Here is an 18627-nt window from a genome sequence, read left to right as displayed (position 1 = left end):
TCAGGTAGCCACCAGGCTCTGGATCTGTTGGCAGCCATTGGCTCTGTGGTAAAGGTCCCAGGAGGTCCCAGGAGATAGGGGGCTTGATGGGAGGGGGTGTTCTGCGCAATGTGGTCCTCTTGGCCACACCTGTCACCACTCCTGCCCAGCCCTGGACCCCATGCAACTGCGCCATCCTTCGTGTAGCTCCAGCCAGGGTAGCCCCTAAGAGAGCTACTTCTGCTCAGTGCTAGGAGGGTTTCAAGAAGGAGAAAGTGTGGCAGGAGGTCTTGAACTACAGAACCAGACACCAGGGAGAAGAACACAGAGCCAGTGCCAAGAAGGTAGGGTCTGGATGTCTAGTTCTTGCTGCCCCACTCCTCGCTTGAACCTCTCAGTATCTCTTCTCCAAGGCCCACTATGCCTGTGTCCACTATGTCCAAAGAGGCCAGCTGCTTACACTGGCCTGCTCCCTTGACCCAGGCTTCCAGAGGGGAATGTGTCTGGACCAGCCCCTGGACAGGAATGGGAGGTCCCCAGGACCCTTAGGGCCTCTCCCCTCGGTTCCCTCCCCCACCTCCATAGGGCTTAAAAGACCTCAACAGGTCAGGGCTGACTGGGCCGGCTAGTCAAATTAGCTCTTAAGGCCACAGGGTACCTCACTCCCACCCTCCACCAGTCATGTCTGCTCTCCGAAGCATCTGAAATAAGATAAACGAGTTGAAGTCCTAAAAAGTCCACAACAGAGCAATGTGATAGCGTTTTGATAGGGGTGGGAGTGTGACCACCTTATACACTGAGGGAGGGAATTGTGCCTTAGGCAGTGGAAACAACATGCAAAGACCCACGTTAGACAGGAAGAGAGAAGCTAGTGTCGGAGAAGAGGTGGAATGGGGAGCAAGTATGGGAGGACTTTGGACAGGGAAATGGCCCGACCGGGTTTCTGTTTTTACTGCCTTTTCCTCATTCTTGCTCCCAATTGCCCACCACTGGCGCAGTAAGCAGGGTCGTAAGGACTGGAGACATCGAGGAGACCGGGGCCTCCAAGTATCGAGATCCAACAACGGGACTACTCACTGGGTCGCCGCCTTTACTGTTAGTAGGTCAGGACCCACTCCCCCGGGGTGGTGGGGACGCATGGGACTATCAGCACAGAACACAGGCTCTGCCTTTGGGCTTCGAAAGGAGCGCTCCTACGGGAAGTGGGACAGGCCGCAGCACTCGAGCTTGAGCGGGTAGAGGGAGTGGAGGGCCGGGCGAGAGAAACAGGCTGGGGCTCTACGAGGGGTGCCGGGGCGTGGATCAAGGGCTCGGAGTCGCAGAAGTCCAGGACGAAAGCGGCGGCGGACTCTCGAGCGACGCCGGGCCGCGCCGTCTGTGGCCACCAGGGGGCGCCGCGCTTCCGTGCGAGGCCTGATACACTCCTGGGGCGGGGCTGCGGCGAGCGGGCGCGCGCGCGCACGCGCCGTGTGTCACGGGGCAAGGCGCGCGCGACGAAGCGCTCCCGGCCTGGCGTCTTCGTTCCACGGAAGCCGCGGTCTCCCTTGCTCCGGCCCGGCCCGGCCCCATGTACCGCGCGCTGTATGCATTCCGCTCCGCGGAGCCCAATGCGCTGGCGTTCGCCGCGGGCGAGACCTTCCTGGTGCTGGAGCGCAGCAGCGCGCACTGGTGGCTGGCGGCGCGGGCGCGCAGTGGCGAGACTGGCTACGTGCCCCCCGCCTACCTGCGCCGCCTGCAGGTGAGTGTGCCCCTCCCCGGCCTCCGCCGCCCCAGACCGAGCTCCATCACAGGCTCGAAGGACCGACCCGGAACCCCAGGCCCGCCGGGACCTCCAGGAAATAAGGAGTTTGAGAACCTGACCCAGAAACCCCACGAGGACTGGGACCCTAAGAGCCCGCACCCCGACAAAAGACTAGGCCCTTGACAGCCAACTCTGAGGACCCCAGACCTACCAAAAGCCTAAGTCAGGGACTGAGGCTCCTTCAGATTCCAGACTCATTGGGACCCAACATCTGAACCCACATCCGAAAAGAATTCAAGAGTCAGTCCTGAGTCAGTCTAGCACCACCAAATTCCGACCAGTTCCCCAGATCCCTGAGATCACATACTTAGTCGGCCCCTTCGATGTATCCCCAGGATCCCATACTTTTGCCTCCCATCCCTCAGCTTCCACCACTGAGACCCTGGCAGCCCTGGACACAGTCTGTTTCCCCAACCATACTCCATGTCCTCACCGTCCCCAACTTGGTCCCTGGAGCCATGCACACCCCATGCCCTAAATGACCCCCCAAGCCCTGAGACTTCAGTATTTTTACTAGCCTTTACTCAGTCGCCCCCTAAGCTCTTCCTAAGACACCCTCTGCCAACCCACTTTGAACCGGAGATCCCAGCCCCTGCTGACACGCCTGCCACTACTTTCCCTACCTCTTTCACAAGCCTCGGACCCTGACCTTTCAGACTTCCTTTCTCTGAAAGTGAAGGAGTTCTGTCCCTCCTTGCTCCCTTTGTGAGGAAGTGAGACCTCCTTATGGCCTGCCCTGGTCTGACCATGGCCCTATTTCCTTCCAGTGGAGGTTGCAGCCCCAGTTCCTGTTTCCCCAAGAATAGTCCTGGTGTGGGGGCAGGGGTGCATTGTCTCCAGCTGATCTATTCTGATCACAGAGGGAAGGAGGGCCTGGAGCCTCCCGGCCTGGCCTGTGCCAGACACCCCCGCCCCATCCTAGTCTCTTGCCTTTAGGAAACATCCTGTCCCAACCCAGTTCAGGACAGAAATAACAGGATAAATTTGGAGATGTCATCTGGTCTTACCAAAGGGGATGGGCCCTGGGCCCTGGACCCTTGGTCTCATCCTGCCTAGAAGAGTCTGGAGAGAGAGTGGGAGCCCTGGACATCAGGGCTACTGGGTCCGGAGTGAGCATGTCAGACCCAGCCTCTATGGGGCCAGGGGCTTGTTGGAGATCTCTGAGGAAAGTCCTGCCTCTTCCCCAAGGGCCAGTGAGGCCCCTTCCCCGCCAGGGCCACAGGGGCTGGGTGTTTGGGGAGGGCAGAGGGGCTACCATCTTCTCTGTCTCTTGATTTCTTGCTGCATATCTCCCTCTGTCTTCATCTCCCTGGCTCTCTATCTCTGGGTCATTCTGACTCTCCACGTATGTATGTCTCTTTCTTTCTCCGACTCTCTCTCCTTCTCTGTCTCTGAATCTCAGTTTCTTTCTGCGTTGTCTCCCTCTGCTTCTCTCTCTCTCTCTCTCTCCCTCTCCCTGTCTTTCTTGCTTTCTATGTGTTGTCTGTCTTTCTCCTGTCCCCCTTTCTGTCTGCTGTCTCCTGCACTCTGGCACACCCATGCTACCTGGAGGGCTTTACTGACCTCTGGGTCCATCTGTCTGTCCCTATCAGAGAAGCTTCTCAAACCTGCTCTGGACTGATGTTGCCTTAGTTCTGAGGCTCCTATGCCTAATGGACCATGTGTGCCAGGGACAGGGAGGGATGAGGTGGCTGGTCCCACAGCTGCCACCCCCTACTCCCCAGCCCATGCCAGCCAAGCTGGTCGATTGGACCCCTGCGTTGCTGCAGATAGCAGTACCGAATCTGGGGCAAGGGCCAGATCCTGCTCTCATGTCTGTGTTTTGCCACAGATACAGAATTGCTGCTTCCCAGAACAGGTCTGGAAGATTCCTGGAACAGCTTGAGGGGACGGGGGCTGGCAGCAGGGGTGGGGAGAGGAGATCCTTTCGGCCCCTCCTCAGCTACCAGGGCCTGCAAGAGGCTCTACGGGGACAAGGCTGTTCTGGAGTGTGACCTTGGTTTTGTGAAGGATCAGCAAGATCCAGAGTGATTTGTTAAGAAGACTTCCAGACTCTAGAGGCTCCCTGCTTGGCATCTCAGCCTGGGACCTGAGCCAAGCCTGGGGGTAGACTAAGTGTACTCCTGGCCTCCAACTCGGGGTCCCTGGGCTGTGTTTTTCCTCTAGGTCCCAGGTTTTCAGAGACATCTTAGCTGAGAGCCTCACTGCGAGGTAAAATCCTGAGTGGGACCCCAATATAAAGCAGCAGCACTGGGCCCACCCTATGCCCCAGCTCCCTGAGTGATGCAGTTTGTGAACCCTTATATTCTAGTTCAGCTTGCTCTGTTCAGATCTAGTCTTCCAGACTTTAGCTGCAATGATCCTCTGTCTGCCCCAGGCTCTGTCCTGGGCTGGATCTGGGTTTAGTACCCTCTTGGCCCCCAGGCCTAACTGCCCACCCCCACAGGGCCTGGAGCAGGATGTCCTCCAAGCCATTGACCGGGCCATTGAGGCTGTGCACAATGCGGCCATGCGGGATGGTGGCAAGTACAGCCTGGAGCAGCGCGGAGTCCTTCAGTGAGTGTTGGGGGGCGGACACCTCCCAGTGTGCATGGTGAGGTTGGGGTCCTGCCAGAGTGCAGAATTGGTAGTGCAGAGCCGGGTGGAGCATGGGAGTGGAGCTTGGGCTAGGGTGGGCAGCATCCCCCTGGAGCATGTGAGGACTTTGGGAGTTATAAGGTAGATCCCCTAATAATCTCGCTGTCCCTCTGTCAGAAAGCTGATCCACCACCGAAAAGAGACCCTGTCTCGCAGAGGCCCTTCAGCCCCCAGCCCTGCAGCCATGACCTCATCCACCAGTGACCACCACCTGGATGCTGCTGCTGCCAGGCAGCCCAATGGGGTGTGTCGAGCCGGGTTCGAGCGGCAGCACAGCCTGCCCAGTTCTGAGTATCTTGGGGCTGATGGAGGCCTCTACCAGGTACTTGATGAGAACATCCTGGGGAAGGGAAGTGCGTGGGGCTTAAGGCTTTGTCCAGAGGCTCGAAGGGTTCACTTGGGTCAGTGATGCAGCCCAGAGCTCTGGGCCCTTGCCACGCTGCACCCTGGATGGCAGCCTGTCCCCTCAGACCCCACTTCCATCCTCCCAGATCCCGCCACAGCCTCGCCGAGCAGCACCCGCCACCCCACCCCCACCTGTGAAGCGCCGAGACCGTGAGGCCCTGGTGGCCTTGGGGAGCGGTGAGAAGCCGGGGTTGGGGGAATTGGGAGTCACCCTGTGCTCGGAATGGTTGCTGTGCCTGTGTCAGGTCCAGGCTTTGGGGGAAGACAGGGCACATGACGGGGCAACTGGGGGCTCTGGGCTTGGTGGGGAGGGTCTGGCAGGGGAACTGGGCCCTGTACGGGGGTCAGGGGCTCTGGGCTTGGAGGGTGGGGGACCCCAAGAAACAGTTCCAGCACAGCATCTGCTCTCTGCCCACAGGCGGCCGCAACACCACACCCTCCGGGGGGAGTTCTGTGTCCAGCAGCTCCTCTGTCAGCAGCACCTCCCTTGACACGCTCTATACCGGCTCCAGCTCATCTGAGCCAGGCCCCAGCTGCTCACCCACGCCCCCACCTGTGCCCCGCCGAGGCACCCACACCACTGTGTCCCAAGCTCAGCCCCCTCCCTCAAAGGTGCCAAATCCTGAGCCCTCTACAGAGGAGGTGACAGGTGATACAGCCTCGGCCCCCGATGAGCTGGAGGCCCTGGGTGCGCTAAGCTTGGGGACCACAGAGGAGAAGGCCGTGGCTGAGACTGCCGTGCCCAGGACCATCGGGGCAGAGCTGATGGAGCTCGTGCGGAGAAACACCGGCCTGAGTCACGAGCTGTGCCGCGTGGCCATTGGTGTCGTGGTGGGTCACATCCAGGCCTCCGTGCCGGCCAGCTCACCTGTCATGGAGCAGGTCCTCCTCTCGCTGGTAGAGGGCAAGGTGAGGGTGGGCAGCAGAGCCAGGGGCCTCCCCATCCTGGGCCCACCCTGCTGCCCCCACCCTATCCCCACCCTCACACTGTGTCTGGCCCTTACCTGACAGGTATTGTTGAGCTCCAGCTCTCAGCTTCATCGTGCTGGGTGCTGGGGATATGATGGAGAAAGGGAGGAAAAGCGTTCCAGGCAGAGATTCAGCCAGGATGAGGGCCATGAGGCAGGACCGAACTTGGCTCATGGGAGGGAGTGCAATAAGGCCAGCATGGCTGGAACATGGAGTCAGGGAGAGAGCAGGGAGTGTGGGAGGAGGTGAGATCTGGGGCAGGTGACAGATGAGACAGATGTGGGTGGCCAAGAGGTCTCTCAGGCTGCAGGGAAGGAATGGACATAGGACACGAGAGAGGGCAGTGCTTTGCTGGCCTTGGCTGTGGAGTCTCAAGAGCTATGGCAGAGGCCAGAGGGCTGACCCAGATGTGAGTGAGGTGTGTGGACATCATAGGGTGTGTGGGGTCCTTTGTCGATGTTGGGTCACTGGTCAGGGATCAGGATGGGAGGGTATGAGCCCAGTCCACACAGTGGGGGCCAGATGGGCCAGAGGTCCCTCCTCAGGGCTCCACTCTGTGTAGAATCAGGGAGTGGAGTCTTGAGTCACATTCAGGCAGTGACGGAGTCCATGGCCTTCCTCGTGGAGGACATTTATTCGGATCTGGACAAGAGGCAAGTAATTGGAAAACACCCCACAGATGTGTCCTATGCAGAGTCCCGTCCCAGGAGGTTATCACGACTTGAGGGTGGTGGAATTACTTGGAGAGGGGGTAGAGAACTGGGCCGGTGCCATCGGGAGCCTTGATGTTGAGAGCTGAGCTGTGGGAACGGGTCTTTTGTGGGAGCTTGATGGGGAGCAGTGAGGAGGAAGGAAGAGAACCTGGGAGGATGCTGACTGGGAGAGGCCGAGCCCCTTCCCAGACCTCATGGTCCGGGTTGAGCTCCAGGCCTCCGGGGCCTGCTGGAGATGGTGGGGGCAAGTGAGCTGAGTCAGGCCTCACCCTCTCCCTGCAGGACTTAAGCACTGCCCTGCCCTCAGGGCAGGTCTGCCATGACCAGCAGCGGCTGGAGGTGATCTTTGCAGACCTGGCTCGGCGGAAGGACGATGCCCAGCAGCGCAGCTGGGCCCTGTATGAGGACGAGAGTGTCATCCGCTGCTACCTGGAGGAGCTGCTGCACATTCTGGTGCGGGGTGGGGGCCCCCAGGTAGCCCCCACCCTGCCCCATCCTCCCTTCCCAGCGTGAAGGAGTCTCCCCTGCTCATCCTCTGCCCACTCACATGTAGCCACTGAGTGACCCATCACGCATCCTCCTCCCCACAGACGGACGCAGACCCTGAAGTTTGCAAGAAAATGTGCAAGAGAAACGAGTTCGAGTCTGTCCTGGCCTTGGTGGCCTACTACCAAATGGTGTGTGTGAGGCAGAGGGGATCGGGGCATGGAGGGACCTGGGCAGAGGTGGGAGTTCCAGGCACTGAGCACACAAGGTCCCCTGCCAGGAGCACCGGGTGTCCCTGCGGCTGCTGCTTCTCAAGTGCTTTGGCGCCATGTGCAGCCTGGACGCAGCCATCATCTCCACACTCGTGTCATCTGTGCTGCCCGTGGAGCTGGCACGGGACATGCAGACAGACACACAGGGTGAGACTGGGGGAGCTTCCTGCCAGCTGGGGGCTTTCCCACCATCTGGGGGAGCTCTAACCACCTGCTTTGCTCCCCCACAGACCACCAGAAACTCTGTTACTCCGCCCTCATCCTGGCCATGGTCTTCTCCATGGGGGAGGCAGTGCCCTATGCACACTATGGTAAGAAGGCAGAGCAGCTGACCACAGGGAGCCCACAGCCAGCTGGAGATGGGAGCCGTGGCCTGAGGGGCTGGTGACCCACTGACCATAATCTGACAGAGCGTCCCCAGGGCTCACAGGAACCCCGGGAGGCTGGGCGGTGTCGAGGGTGGGGCAGGGCTGCCAGCTTCTGTGTGCCCCCCTCCCAGAGCACCTGGGCACACCCTTCGCCCAGTTCCTGCTGAACATCGTCGAGGATGGGCTGCCTCTGGACACCACGGAGCAGCTGCCGGATCTCTGCATGAACCTACTTCTGGCTCTCAACTTGCACCTGCCAGGTGGGGGCGGGGCCCAGCCAGGGTGGCTGACCCGCCAGGAAGAGGGCGCTCCCCAGGCTTAGCACCTGTGCTCTCGTCTACACCCATGTCCTCCCTCAGCCCCTGACCAGAACGTCATCATGGCCGCCCTGAGCAAACACGCCAACGTCAAGATCTTCTCCGAGAAGCTGCTGTTGCTCCTGAACAGAGGAGGTGAGCCCAGGAATCTGTGCAGCGCCACTTCAGTGTCCTGTGACTCCACGGCCCCCATCACTCCCCGGAGTGACTCTGGGCCCCCCTCTAGGGCCTCCCTGACCCCTCCTGCCCCTGCCTTCCAGACGACCCCGTGCGCATCTTCAAACATGAGCCACAGCCGCCACACTCCATCCTGAAGTTCCTGCAGGACGTGTTCGCCAGCCCTGCCACGGCTGCTATCTTCTACCACACGGACATGATGGCGCTCATCGACATCACCGTGCGTCACATCGCCGACCTGTCGCCTGGAGACAAGGTGCCTGGAGGCTGCTGCCGAGGGGATGGTAGCTGGGTGAAAACGGTGACAAAATGGGGGGACGTGACACTGAAGACATGTCCCACAGGTGAGGGGCACTGCTGGAGCCAGGTGAGTGTGGGTGGCCGCTTGGAAACCGTGACAGGAGTGCCAAGGTCCAGAGGAGTCTGCCATCATGTGATGGGGGGCTGTCTGGAGGAAGCAGGAATGGAGGGACACAAGAAGAGGAAGTGGCATTGACACCAAGCCTTGGAGGCTGCAGTGGGAGGTTGTCACCCCGACTCAGAGGCAGGGGAAGTGATCTGATTAGCATTCCGAATGGAACGGAGACTCTGAGGGATCACAGTGGAAGTGGGATACTGGCTAGGACCCAGCCGTAGCTGTCCAAGAGGCACGGATGGGGTGGGAGGGGAGGTCACGTGTGTTAGAAGTGGGCTGGCAGGGCTCACTGCTGGGTTAGTCTGGAGTGATTGGGTAGATGAAGTGCTGATTGCTGAGGTGGGGCAGAACTTTGGGGAGAAAAATAAAGTTGTGTTTAGATGTGTCAAGGTTGAGAAGCTACCTGCTGGACATCCAGGTACGGAGGACGTCAGGGAGGAAGTGGGGTGTGGGCTGGGACTGGAAAGAGACACTTGGAGTTGCCTGTGCATAGAGGTGATGGAAAAACTGTGACAGTGAGGTCACCTTGGGTGTGAGATGGAGGGGTCAGAAGTAAGCTCAGGCCTCAGCCTGGGGCAGAGTTGAGGCAAGTAGGGAGACACTCAGGAGGAAAACCAGGAGAGCTAGAGCCCAAAGCCATGTGATTAGAGGCAGGGGGGGATGAGCCCTGGATTTGCCACACGGAGGTCGGGGGTGACCAGCAAGCAATGTCAGTGGAGTGGAGGGAAGAGAGTCTGTGTGGAAAGTTGAAGAGAGGATTTGAACTTGGAGGGGAGTGAAAGGGGGCAAGTGGGAGCAGTGAATGGAGTTTTTATGTGAAGGGGAGCAGAAAAAAGTGGAGGGAGTCACTGGAGGGAGCTGTGGGGTCAGGGAAAATGTTTTAAAGGTGGGAGATGCTGGTGCACGTCTCAGCCACAAGAAATGACCCAGCAAATGGGGAGGACTGGCTAATGTGTTGGGAGAGTGGCCACTACAGGGGTCAAGCAGAAGTCAAATAGATCAGGCAGCGGGAGCGGGGAGGATCCAGACCCCGTGGAGGGATGGCCCTGACCGGAGCTGTGGCAGCTCATTCGGTGGGAATGAGTGAGGTGGGTGCAAAGGGGAAGACCAGTGGTGTCTGAAGACTGCTTGTTTCCTCCATGAAGCACAAGGCCAGCTGACCAGGCACTTGAGGTTGGGAAAACAGAGAAGGTGGTCCTTCAATGAGGTCCTTCAAGTGGTCCTTCAAATGGTTCAAGTGGTCCTTCAAAGAGGAGTGAATGTGCCAGAGAAAAGTGGTGGGAGTCCAGGCGGTGAGATCTGTGGTGGGGAATGGCATTCCTGCCTGTGCACGGCCCTGTAGTTGTCTGCCGCTTAGATACTAGGATTGGATTTGCAGCTGCTTTTTCGTTTGACCAGGGTTGGGAGGTAGCAGGGTGATGCTGCCTTCAGGTGGTTTTGATATTCATTCCTCTAATCGGAGGTAAAGAGAGAAATGAGAGATGGTGTGGGGGGATCCAGATCAGTGGACGGGGTGGGGGGGTCTCAGGATAAGGAGCTGGTAAAGCCAGAAGTGCTGGGAGAGTGGGTGGGGTGGAGATGGATTCAGGGCACCTGCAGAAGTTAAGACAGCCAGGTCTCAGGGATGGACTGGATTTGGGTTGTGGGGAGAGAGGAATCAGAGAGGATGCCTACAGTTTTGGCTCGAGCATTTGAAAGGATAGCAGTGCTCTTCATTAACATAAAGAACCTGAAAAGGCCCTCAGCTTTGGGAAGACGAGGAAGATCATGAGGTCTCTCTGTGATAAGCAGATAACAAGTGGGCAGACGGATATTTAGGTCTAGAGCTCACTGGAGAGCCTAGGCAAGAGGTATGAGTGTTGGTCAGAATTTGAAGCTGTGAGCGTAAACCAGATTTTCCAGGCTGTGAGGACAGACTAAGAAGTGGAGGGCCTCGGACAGACAGACAGCAGCCCCACGAGAGCCCAGCATTAAAGGTGGGGTGGGGGCTCGCTGCTTCCCCTCACCACCTCTCTGAGCCAGGACTTCCTGGGCTGGCCCTATTCTGGGACTGTGTGTCTGAGATGATTCACATATTCACTTACTTATTCAATGACTATCAAAGGCCATTTCTGTGCTGGGTACATTCTGGGTGCCGGGGATGCAATCCTGATGTTCAGTGGTGTGAGATAGTCCACAGCCCTGGATCCATGTGGCTGCCAGGAGGCAGCAGTGGCCTCTCCGTGTCTGACAGCAGTCGCAGTGCCTCCCTGGGGTCCCTGAGCTTGCCTGCTCTTCCCGCAGCTGCGCATGGAGTACCTCTCCCTGATGCACGCTGTGGTCCGCTCCACGCCCTACCTGCAGCACCGCCATCGGCTCCCTGACCTGCAGGCCACACTGCGACGCATCCTAACTGAGGAGGACACCTCACCCCAGTGCCAGATGGACCGCATGATTGTCCGAGAGATGTGCAAAGAATTCCCAGTGCTGGGTGAGGCCCCCAGCTAGCACCTCCTTTCCTCCTTTCCCTGCAGCCCTGGGCAGGGTGCAGGGGACTTGGAGCCTTGGCCCTAAGAACGTTTTACACTGACAGTGTGAGGGGAGGTGATGGTGGAAGGGACCTGAGCAGGGGCCCCCACCTGAAGTAGAGCTAATGCGAGGGCCAAGCACAGTATCGCGGACCATGTGCTGGGAGCTCTGCAGGAGCAGGGGGACCATGTGCACCGAATGAAGCCCCTCCATCTCCCGGTCGGCTGCCTCTTCAGCATGCCCCCCACCCCCACACACGTACACCCAGAGTCCTGCTGCTGCTCCAGGCTGGGCCAGAGCCCTCATAACCGCCCTGCCTGGTCTGTGTCCTGGGCCTCAGCAAGCCACGTCCTCGGGGTGAGAGGAGGCACCTTCTTCCAGCTCTGTTCTTTGCCTTAGCTTTGCAGTGAGTGCTGCTCATGTGATCTGCTCCCCCAGCCCTCACTCCCACCCCTGGAGGTCTTGGCCAGGCTGCTGCTTTCAAAGCAGAATCTTGGAGACAGGCCATCCATCCTGGAGCCTCACAGAGTGGGGTGATGGCAACGATAAAGCCAATGACAGAATCTATTTTCTCTGTAAAAATGTAGACTGAAAAGCCATGTGTATTTTCCTATGTGCTGCAGCTCACCTTTGGAAATAAATCACAGGCATCTGGAAACCAGCTTCCCTGTATGGTCCTGGGTGGCAGTGGGAGAGGATGGGCAGGGGCGCTGGGGCCTCCAGATCTCGTCACTAGCTTGCCCTGCCCTCTCCAGCCTGAGGATGTAATGGTCTCTGAGAGGCCTTTCCATCCGGGTCCCTTGAGCTCTGTTCCAGCCTCTCTTCCCTGGGTTCCCAGTCCTCCTGGGCCGCAGCCACAGCCAGTGGGAGTCCTGTGGTCCACCTGCGGGTAGCTGCCCCTCCAGGCTTCACTTACCTCCTTCTCTCCCTTGGATGCCATCTCTCTCTTGCCTGTTGAAGACAACATCCTTTACTGTTGTTCTCAAATGAAGTGGGCTCTACCCTAGCCCTGGCCTCCCTGAACCCCTAGGCCTGCCCAGCTGTTTCCCTTCCTCAGTTGTCATTGGATCTAGCAAGATCTCCTCATTTTGCAGCCTCAGCACAGATTTGATAATTATGGTAGGACAAAAAGAGTACCTCAGGTGTGGGGTTAGATGTGCACTACTGTTTGAGGGGAATTAGAAGCCACCGTTTGACAAAAACTTTATTTTCCCTTTGGGCTCCCAAGTCAACAAAGTCTGTCGCCCTAAGTGGGGAGGAGAGTACAAACCAATAGGCAGACAGCAGCTAGCAGTGGATCCCATCAGTTCCCTCCATTGTGGTACCCAAGACGATGCTCATCAGATTGCACACACCCAGAATCACTGATGCTGTGACTTCTGGTCACCGCTTTTCCTTTCTCATTGTGCTGAAGGCAGAGGGCCATTACCCTTCCAGCAGAGTGTAATGCAGCAAGGGCCCAGAAAGGCCAGTCTAGGAGTGAGGTCTTGGGGAAACAGGTCCACGGGAGCAAAGCACAGGAGATGTGCCAACAGGGAGTTGTTCTTCCTGAACTGTTGACTCTTCTAGAAGGTTAAGTGCACAGGCTCACGTGGACCTGAGGAGGAGCTGACAAAATGGCCCCCAGGAAAGCTGTGTGTGGTACAACCTGGTCACCCTTCCTCCTGGAGGCCTGTGCCTCCTGTTTCACAGCTGGAATCAGTGGCACTGGCTTCCAGTCACGACTCCTTTCTCTTTGGAATGCTGAAGGCAGAGAACCATGGATCTCCTCCTGAGACAGCGTAATTCAGTGGTAAGCACAAGTCCTCAGGAAGCTGAGGCAGGAACATCTGATGGCCTCCGTGCCTTGCTTTGTCCCCTGTTAGGCTGCACACACTGGCCTTGTGGGAAGAGCAGGGCTGTGCTGTGCCATCTGTCCCAGTGCGGGCCCCATGCCGAGATGACTATAAGCCCCTGAGTGCTTCGGCCTGATTGTCCAAGGGCCCCTTGTACATGTTTTAAGGGGGGCAGGAGCCCCAGCTGACAGAGAAATGCTGTCTCCTGGCAGCAAACATACACCAAGAGGGTCCAGGACTCCAGGACCCCTCAGCAAACACCTTGATGATGGTCTCACTACACAGAATTACAACCACCAGGGGAAATGATTAGCCAGAGAATTCCTCAGGGAAGGAACTGTCTGTTTGAGAGAATACCTCTGACTGCCTGGAAGGATGGTAGATGTAGGAAGTGGTTAGGCAGGAGACAGGGCAGAAAAAGAAGTAAGCCACTGAAAGGGGAGTGTTTGGGGGGTGGCTGAAGGAAAAAACTCAAATTTTGAGGGGCAATGAGGGGCGGGGGTTTGAGCTGACTTCTGGGCTGGAAATGGGTGCCTACAGATGTGGACATGACCAAGGACAACAGGCCACACACATGCATAAGGCAACTCCGGGGTAAGGGGTTGTGTGAAGACCACCTGCCTGCTTAGCCCCCAAAAGATGCAGACTAAGGCTCCAAGTATGTGAGGACAGTCTTTTTCTCTTGTTCAATGGGAGAACAACATACTAAGAAGTGTACAGTACACAAGGAGTACAGCTTAATGAATTATGACAGGATGCTAATATAATCACCACCCAGGTCAAGAATGGAGTGTCACCAGTTTCCAAAGCCCATTTGCATGCCCCTCTTAATCATTGGCTCCTCCCTTCTCCCCAGACCTCCTCCCTAGAGGTAATTACAGATAAGTTTTGCCTGGTTTTGAATTTTATTTATAAATGCAATCATACAGTAGAAATGCTGGCTTCGTCACACACCATCAAATTTTTGAGATGTGTCTGTGTCATAGTATGTGGTTGCAGTGTGTTCATTCCCAGTGCTGTGTGCGATACGCCCCCAGTTATTTATCCACTATTGATGATCTTTCAGTTGTCGCCAAGTTTCACCTATCACGAATAGTGCTGTAAGCAGTACTGCTGTACGTGGCTGCTTCTTGCACATATGCATTATATTGAGGGGTATACGCTCAAGCGTGGAACTGCAGAGTCACAGGCAGATATTGCCAAATGGTTTTCCAAAGTGGTTGTACCCAGGTACCCTCCTCCAGTAGTGTCTGAGTTCCAGCTCTTCCATATCTTTTCCGAAACTTAGTATTGTCCGTCATTTGTTTTGTAGTCATTCTGGTGAAGCACAGTAGTATTTATTTTTAAATTTGCATCTCCACAATGACTAAAGAAGTTAAGCACCTTTTCATTAGTTTACCTCTATTTGGATCTCCTCTTGTGAAGCACCTGTTCAAATCTCTTGCCCATTCATCTGCTGGGTTGTCTGTCTTTTATTGGTTTGCAGTATGTATTCCAGATATGAGTCCTTGGGTCGTATATCTTACACTATCTTCTTCCATTATTAATGCTATCTTTTGGTGAAAGGAAGTTCTTAATTGTAATGTAATCCAGTTTTTCAGTATTTTCCTTTATGGTGAGTATATTTTGTGTCCTGTTTGAAAAAAATCTTTGCCTAAAGTCATGAAGAGCTTCTGTGTTCTCTTCTCAAAGCTGTATTGTCTTTCTTTTCATATGTCAAATCTATCTGGAATTGATTGTGTGGGTAGTATGAAGTAAGGATCTCACTGAGTTTGTTCTGCATGGATGTCCAGTTGACTCGGCACCATTTATTGAAAAGGCCATCCTTTCCTCATGTTGGCTCTTAAGAGCCACCCTTGTCAATATCCAAGTCTCCACACATCTTCAAGCCCCTCTCTGGATTTTGTTTCATTGGTCTGTCTATTCTTGAACCAGCAACATTCAGTCTTGGTTTCTATAGCTTTCTTTATATCCAGCAGAGGAAGCTGTTCTCCTACTTGGGTTTTTTTCAGGACTGTCTTGGGTATTCCTGGCCTTCATAACATTTTAGAATCTAGTTTGTCAGTTTACACACACACACACACACACACACACACACACACACACACACGATTTCTACTGAGATTTCTATCAGAGTTGCATTGAATCCATGTATCATTTGGGAAGAATTGGCATCTTTGCAGTCAGGCATACCTCATTTTATTGCACTATGCATAAAGTGCATCTTTTACAAATTGAAGGTCGGTGGGCAACCCTGCATCAAGCAAGTCTTTTGGCACTGTTTTTGCGAGCATTTGCTCACTTCATGTCTCTGTGTCACATTTTGGTAATTCTTGTAATATTTCAACTTTTTCATTATATTTGTTATGGTGATCAGTGATCTTTGATGTTACTGTTGCAAAGAGATTATGACTTGCTGACTGCTCAGATGATAGCATTTTTAAGCAATAAGTAATTTTTAATCAAAGTATGTACTTTTTTTAGACATAATGCTATTGCACACTTAGTAGACAAGAGTGTCGTCTAAACATAACTTCTATGTGCCCTGGGAAACCAAAAAATTCATGTAACTCGCTTTACTGTGGTATTTGCTTTACTGCAGTGGTCTGGAACTGGACCCATAATATCTCTGAGGTATGTCTGTGTTGAATCTTCCAAATCTTTGAACATAGTTTTTCACTCCACTTATGTCTTTATTTCTGTCAATAATGTTTTTTTTTCCAGTTTTTACTGAGATATAATTGACACATATCACTATGTAAGTTTAAGGTATGCAGCATAATAATTTGACTTACATACATCATGAAATGATTATCACAATGTTTAATGTCTATGTGTGTGTGAGAAGAGTCATAGCATATCTTTCATTATATTTATTCCTGGCATTTTATGTTACATGATGCTATTGTAAATAGCATCATTAAAATTTTATTTTTTAACTTGATACACAAAAATTACAACTGACAAAATTTCTTTTGGATTTTTTTTACGTACACATTCCTGTTGCCTTTGAATGAATTTTTTCCTTTCTAATCCTTGTACCTTTTAATTAATTAATTAATTTTGCCTTACTGCACTGGCAAGGCCCTCCAATATAATACTGAGGTTTGTGGTCATGAATGTGAAACGTTTTTCTCTAGCAATGCTCTGCTTCTCCAAAGATGAGGAATTCCCAAATAGTCTATTTCAAGTGGGGTTAGATTTTAGCCCAGTGAGTTTGTCTAAGAAGTTGTTATAGGACTGGCTAATGGTTAAGGTGAGGTGACGAATAATAGATTGGAAGTCTTAGTGAGATCAAAGAACTGTTGGATAATTGAGCTGGATGGGTTGGCCAGGTCTTCTGACCTCATCTCCCAGCAAGGTATCCCTGACTTGACTGGGAGGAAGGAGGGGGCAAACACAGAGTAGGGAGAAAAAAGCATGAGGTGAGTGGCTGAGATGTTCTAGATGGCAGTGGAAAGAGGACTTGGAAAGAGAAACTATACTTGATTTTTGTCTTTACAGGGAACATTAGAAGCTGCCACTGGGGGTGTGGCATAGAAGTGAGTGTAGATGGGGAGGGGGAGGATTACATGGAACAGCAGCCACAAAGGACAATGGTGGATGCTGAATGGCAGGGAGCGACACAGAGAGCCATCTGCAGTCGACAGGGGAGTCAAGGAGAGGTGTAGGTCTTGGCTCTCCACGAGGAGCATCAGTTGAGGGCAGTGCTAGCCCTAGTGGAGAGCTGGGCTTGACTTCCCTTGGCCACGGTCCCTTTATGCCTTTGCACTTTTGCCCACACAGCTTCTAAGACCTAGGATGGCTCCCCCTTCCCTTGAAACTGCCGACCTTCTCTTGGCTATTCAAGGCTCTGCTCAAGCATCTTCGTTGGGAAGCTTTCCCAGATTGCTACATTGGCTGCTCAAGTTCCTCCTCTGGGACCCCAGCATCCCCCTACCTTTCTCTCTCCTCCGTTAGTGTAAAGTTTTCTGCCTTCCACTAGCTAGATTGTGGACCTGAAGGCCGGATATGCGTTCAGAACCATGTCTTTGGCCTCCCTCCTCCAGCTCCTTCGTGCACTGGACCCCCATCCAACCGAGTCCCGACTTCAGCGCCTCTTCAGATGCTACACCTTCACGCTTATAGGACCGTATATCTGGCTCTGGCCTTAGGGTCCTCATGTAGAGACACGGGACGGTACCACCAGAGCCCTTCCAACAGCTCTCCGTAGTCACGTGAGGCCCTCGGGGGCGGAGCCCACAGGAGCCCCGCCTCCCGGAAGTCAGGGGCTGGGGGCTAAGAATGTGCTGTCTGACTGGTTGATGGTGATGTCATAGGTACCATTTGGGGCGGGCCAGAGGCCTTATCCTGGAGTTCTCCGCCGGTTCCAAGCAGGAGCCGCGCCCCTTGGAGTATTTCGGCACTCAGCCCTTAACCTCTCCGCGGTCCAGGGACGCCTGCGCCGTTTTCCCGATGAGCTGCAGCCCGTTGTCGCTGCTGCCTTTGCAGACTTTGCAGAGCACCTCCTGGGTTATTTCTCCGGGCTATCCTGGAACCCGCGGAGCCCCCTCCCACCAAACAATGAGTCCGCCATAGGGGCGGAGCCACCCATTGTGCCAATAGAAACAGTGAATTTTCGATAGGAACGGTCGGCTTTCCCTGCCCTCCCGCCCTGACTTGTCTTCTGTGACGTCTATTCCGCGGCGTTTGCCCATTGGTCAGGCAGCCCGACGTCAGCCAGGAGTTACACAGCGCCAGGAGAACTGAGCTTCTATTAGTCCCTTCAACGGATTAAGGGACGCGGTCGTAGCGGGAGAGGGGCGGGGACCCGAGGAAGCCGGGTCCGTAGGCTTGTGGCAACGCCGGGTTCCACGTGGCATTCCAGAGCACTCGAGACTCGCCGCCTGGAGACGGGCGTAGCTTCCAGTGGAAGAGCCCCAGCCAAGGAGACTGCTGTGGGTCGGCAAGGCCGGGAAGAGTTTGGCCTCTGCTTCCGCTTCGGGCAGGTCACCTCCTATCCCTGCTCCGTGGGGCGCTCCAAGCAGATGGTCGCGACATGTTTCATGACTTAAAACTCAATGATCGAATAGTTAAAGTTATTTTGGGGGCTGGAGGCGCCCCAGGCCCCGTCGAGCCATCGTCCCCTCCAAACCCAGGATTCCACATGGTATTCCCACCCAATAGTCGTGAGAACGCGTTCTCTGCATGTCATGGGCACCAAATTTTCAGACCAAAATCCGGGACAGGCAGGGTTTGGAACTAGTGCTCAGGAAGGGGGACAAGAGATACACAAGCAGAGGAAAGGCTGGGAGACGGAGCTGGGACAGCGCTCTAGAGGGAGGGAGGCGGATGAGGGCGGTGGCCACGAGGAGGAGGGTGGATCCAGGGGTGGTGAACCTTCGCGCCCTGTTCAGCACCCTGGGTAGCACTTATACCCTGCCCTCAATAAAGATGGCTGCAACAACTTCGGTATATAGAGCTGCCATGCGCGACGGCCTGTACCATTGGGTTTGGGGCTTCCGGGCGGAGGTGGAATGAACCATCACAGCGGCCGGGAGCCATGTTGGAGCGGCGGGAGGCGGCAGCAGCGTCGGGGATGCTATGGTGGGGGCAGCAAAAGCCGGGCCCACACGTCAAAGGGGCTCTGGCCACGGAGTAGATGGTGTCCAGAGGGTGGCGGCGGCGCGGAGCGACGGGCAGAGAGGCGGGGGATTGGGGCGGCGGAAGGGGTTCGGGTGGGGGCCCGAGCAGCGAGGCGGGCCC

At 55.3% G+C, this 18627-nt stretch overlaps 1 protein-coding gene across 4 annotated transcripts; it reads left to right on the top strand.

The window, feature by feature from the left end:
• Positions 1-35: 35 nt before the first annotated feature.
• NCKIPSD (NCK interacting protein with SH3 domain) lies at positions 36-11705 on the top strand. 4 transcript variants are annotated; one of them, XM_072941227.1, is made up of 14 exons: positions 36-323; positions 978-1082; positions 4227-4336; positions 4535-4739; positions 4909-4999; positions 5241-5731; positions 6787-6957; positions 7095-7181; positions 7271-7409; positions 7493-7573; positions 7762-7890; positions 7990-8082; positions 8208-8380; positions 10823-11705. In XM_072941227.1, exons 3-14 carry the CDS (start codon positions 4290-4292, stop codon positions 11024-11026), a joined length of 1911 nt encoding a protein of 636 aa, XP_072797328.1. In that variant the 5' UTR covers positions 36-323; positions 978-1082; positions 4227-4289; the 3' UTR covers positions 11027-11705. The 4 variants fall into 4 exon arrangements, with proteins under 4 accessions (XP_072797328.1, XP_072797330.1, XP_072797331.1 ...); XM_072941229.1 differs by lacking the exon at positions 36-323 and having other exon boundaries at positions 1002-1078; XM_072941230.1 differs by lacking the exon at positions 36-323 and having other exon boundaries at positions 1005-1074.
• Positions 11706-18627: the final 6922 nt, after the last annotated feature.

Source organism: Vicugna pacos, chromosome 17, assembly GCF_048564905.1.
Source record: "Vicugna pacos chromosome 17, VicPac4, whole genome shotgun sequence".
Taxonomy (NCBI): domain Eukaryota; kingdom Metazoa; phylum Chordata; class Mammalia; order Artiodactyla; family Camelidae; genus Vicugna; species Vicugna pacos.
The sequence above is the reverse complement of the archived record's forward strand: the minus strand, read 5'-3'. Positions and strand labels throughout refer to the sequence as shown.

What these genes read in the sequence shown, in the direction of transcription:
- NCKIPSD (XM_006196275.4), top strand. Translation starts at nt 1,547, where the DNA reads ATGTACCGCGCGCTGTATGCATTCCGCTCCGCGGAGCCCAATGCGCTG. An exon ending in AGGAGCTGCTGCACATTCTG is followed by an intron (nt 6,958 to 7,094) that starts GTGCGGGGTGGG and finishes TCCTCCCCACAG; the next exon opens with ACGGACGCAGACCCTGAAGT. An exon ending in ACCTGTCGCCTGGAGACAAG is followed by an intron (nt 8,381 to 10,822) that starts GTGCCTGGAGGC and finishes CTCTTCCCGCAG; the next exon opens with CTGCGCATGGAGTACCTCTC.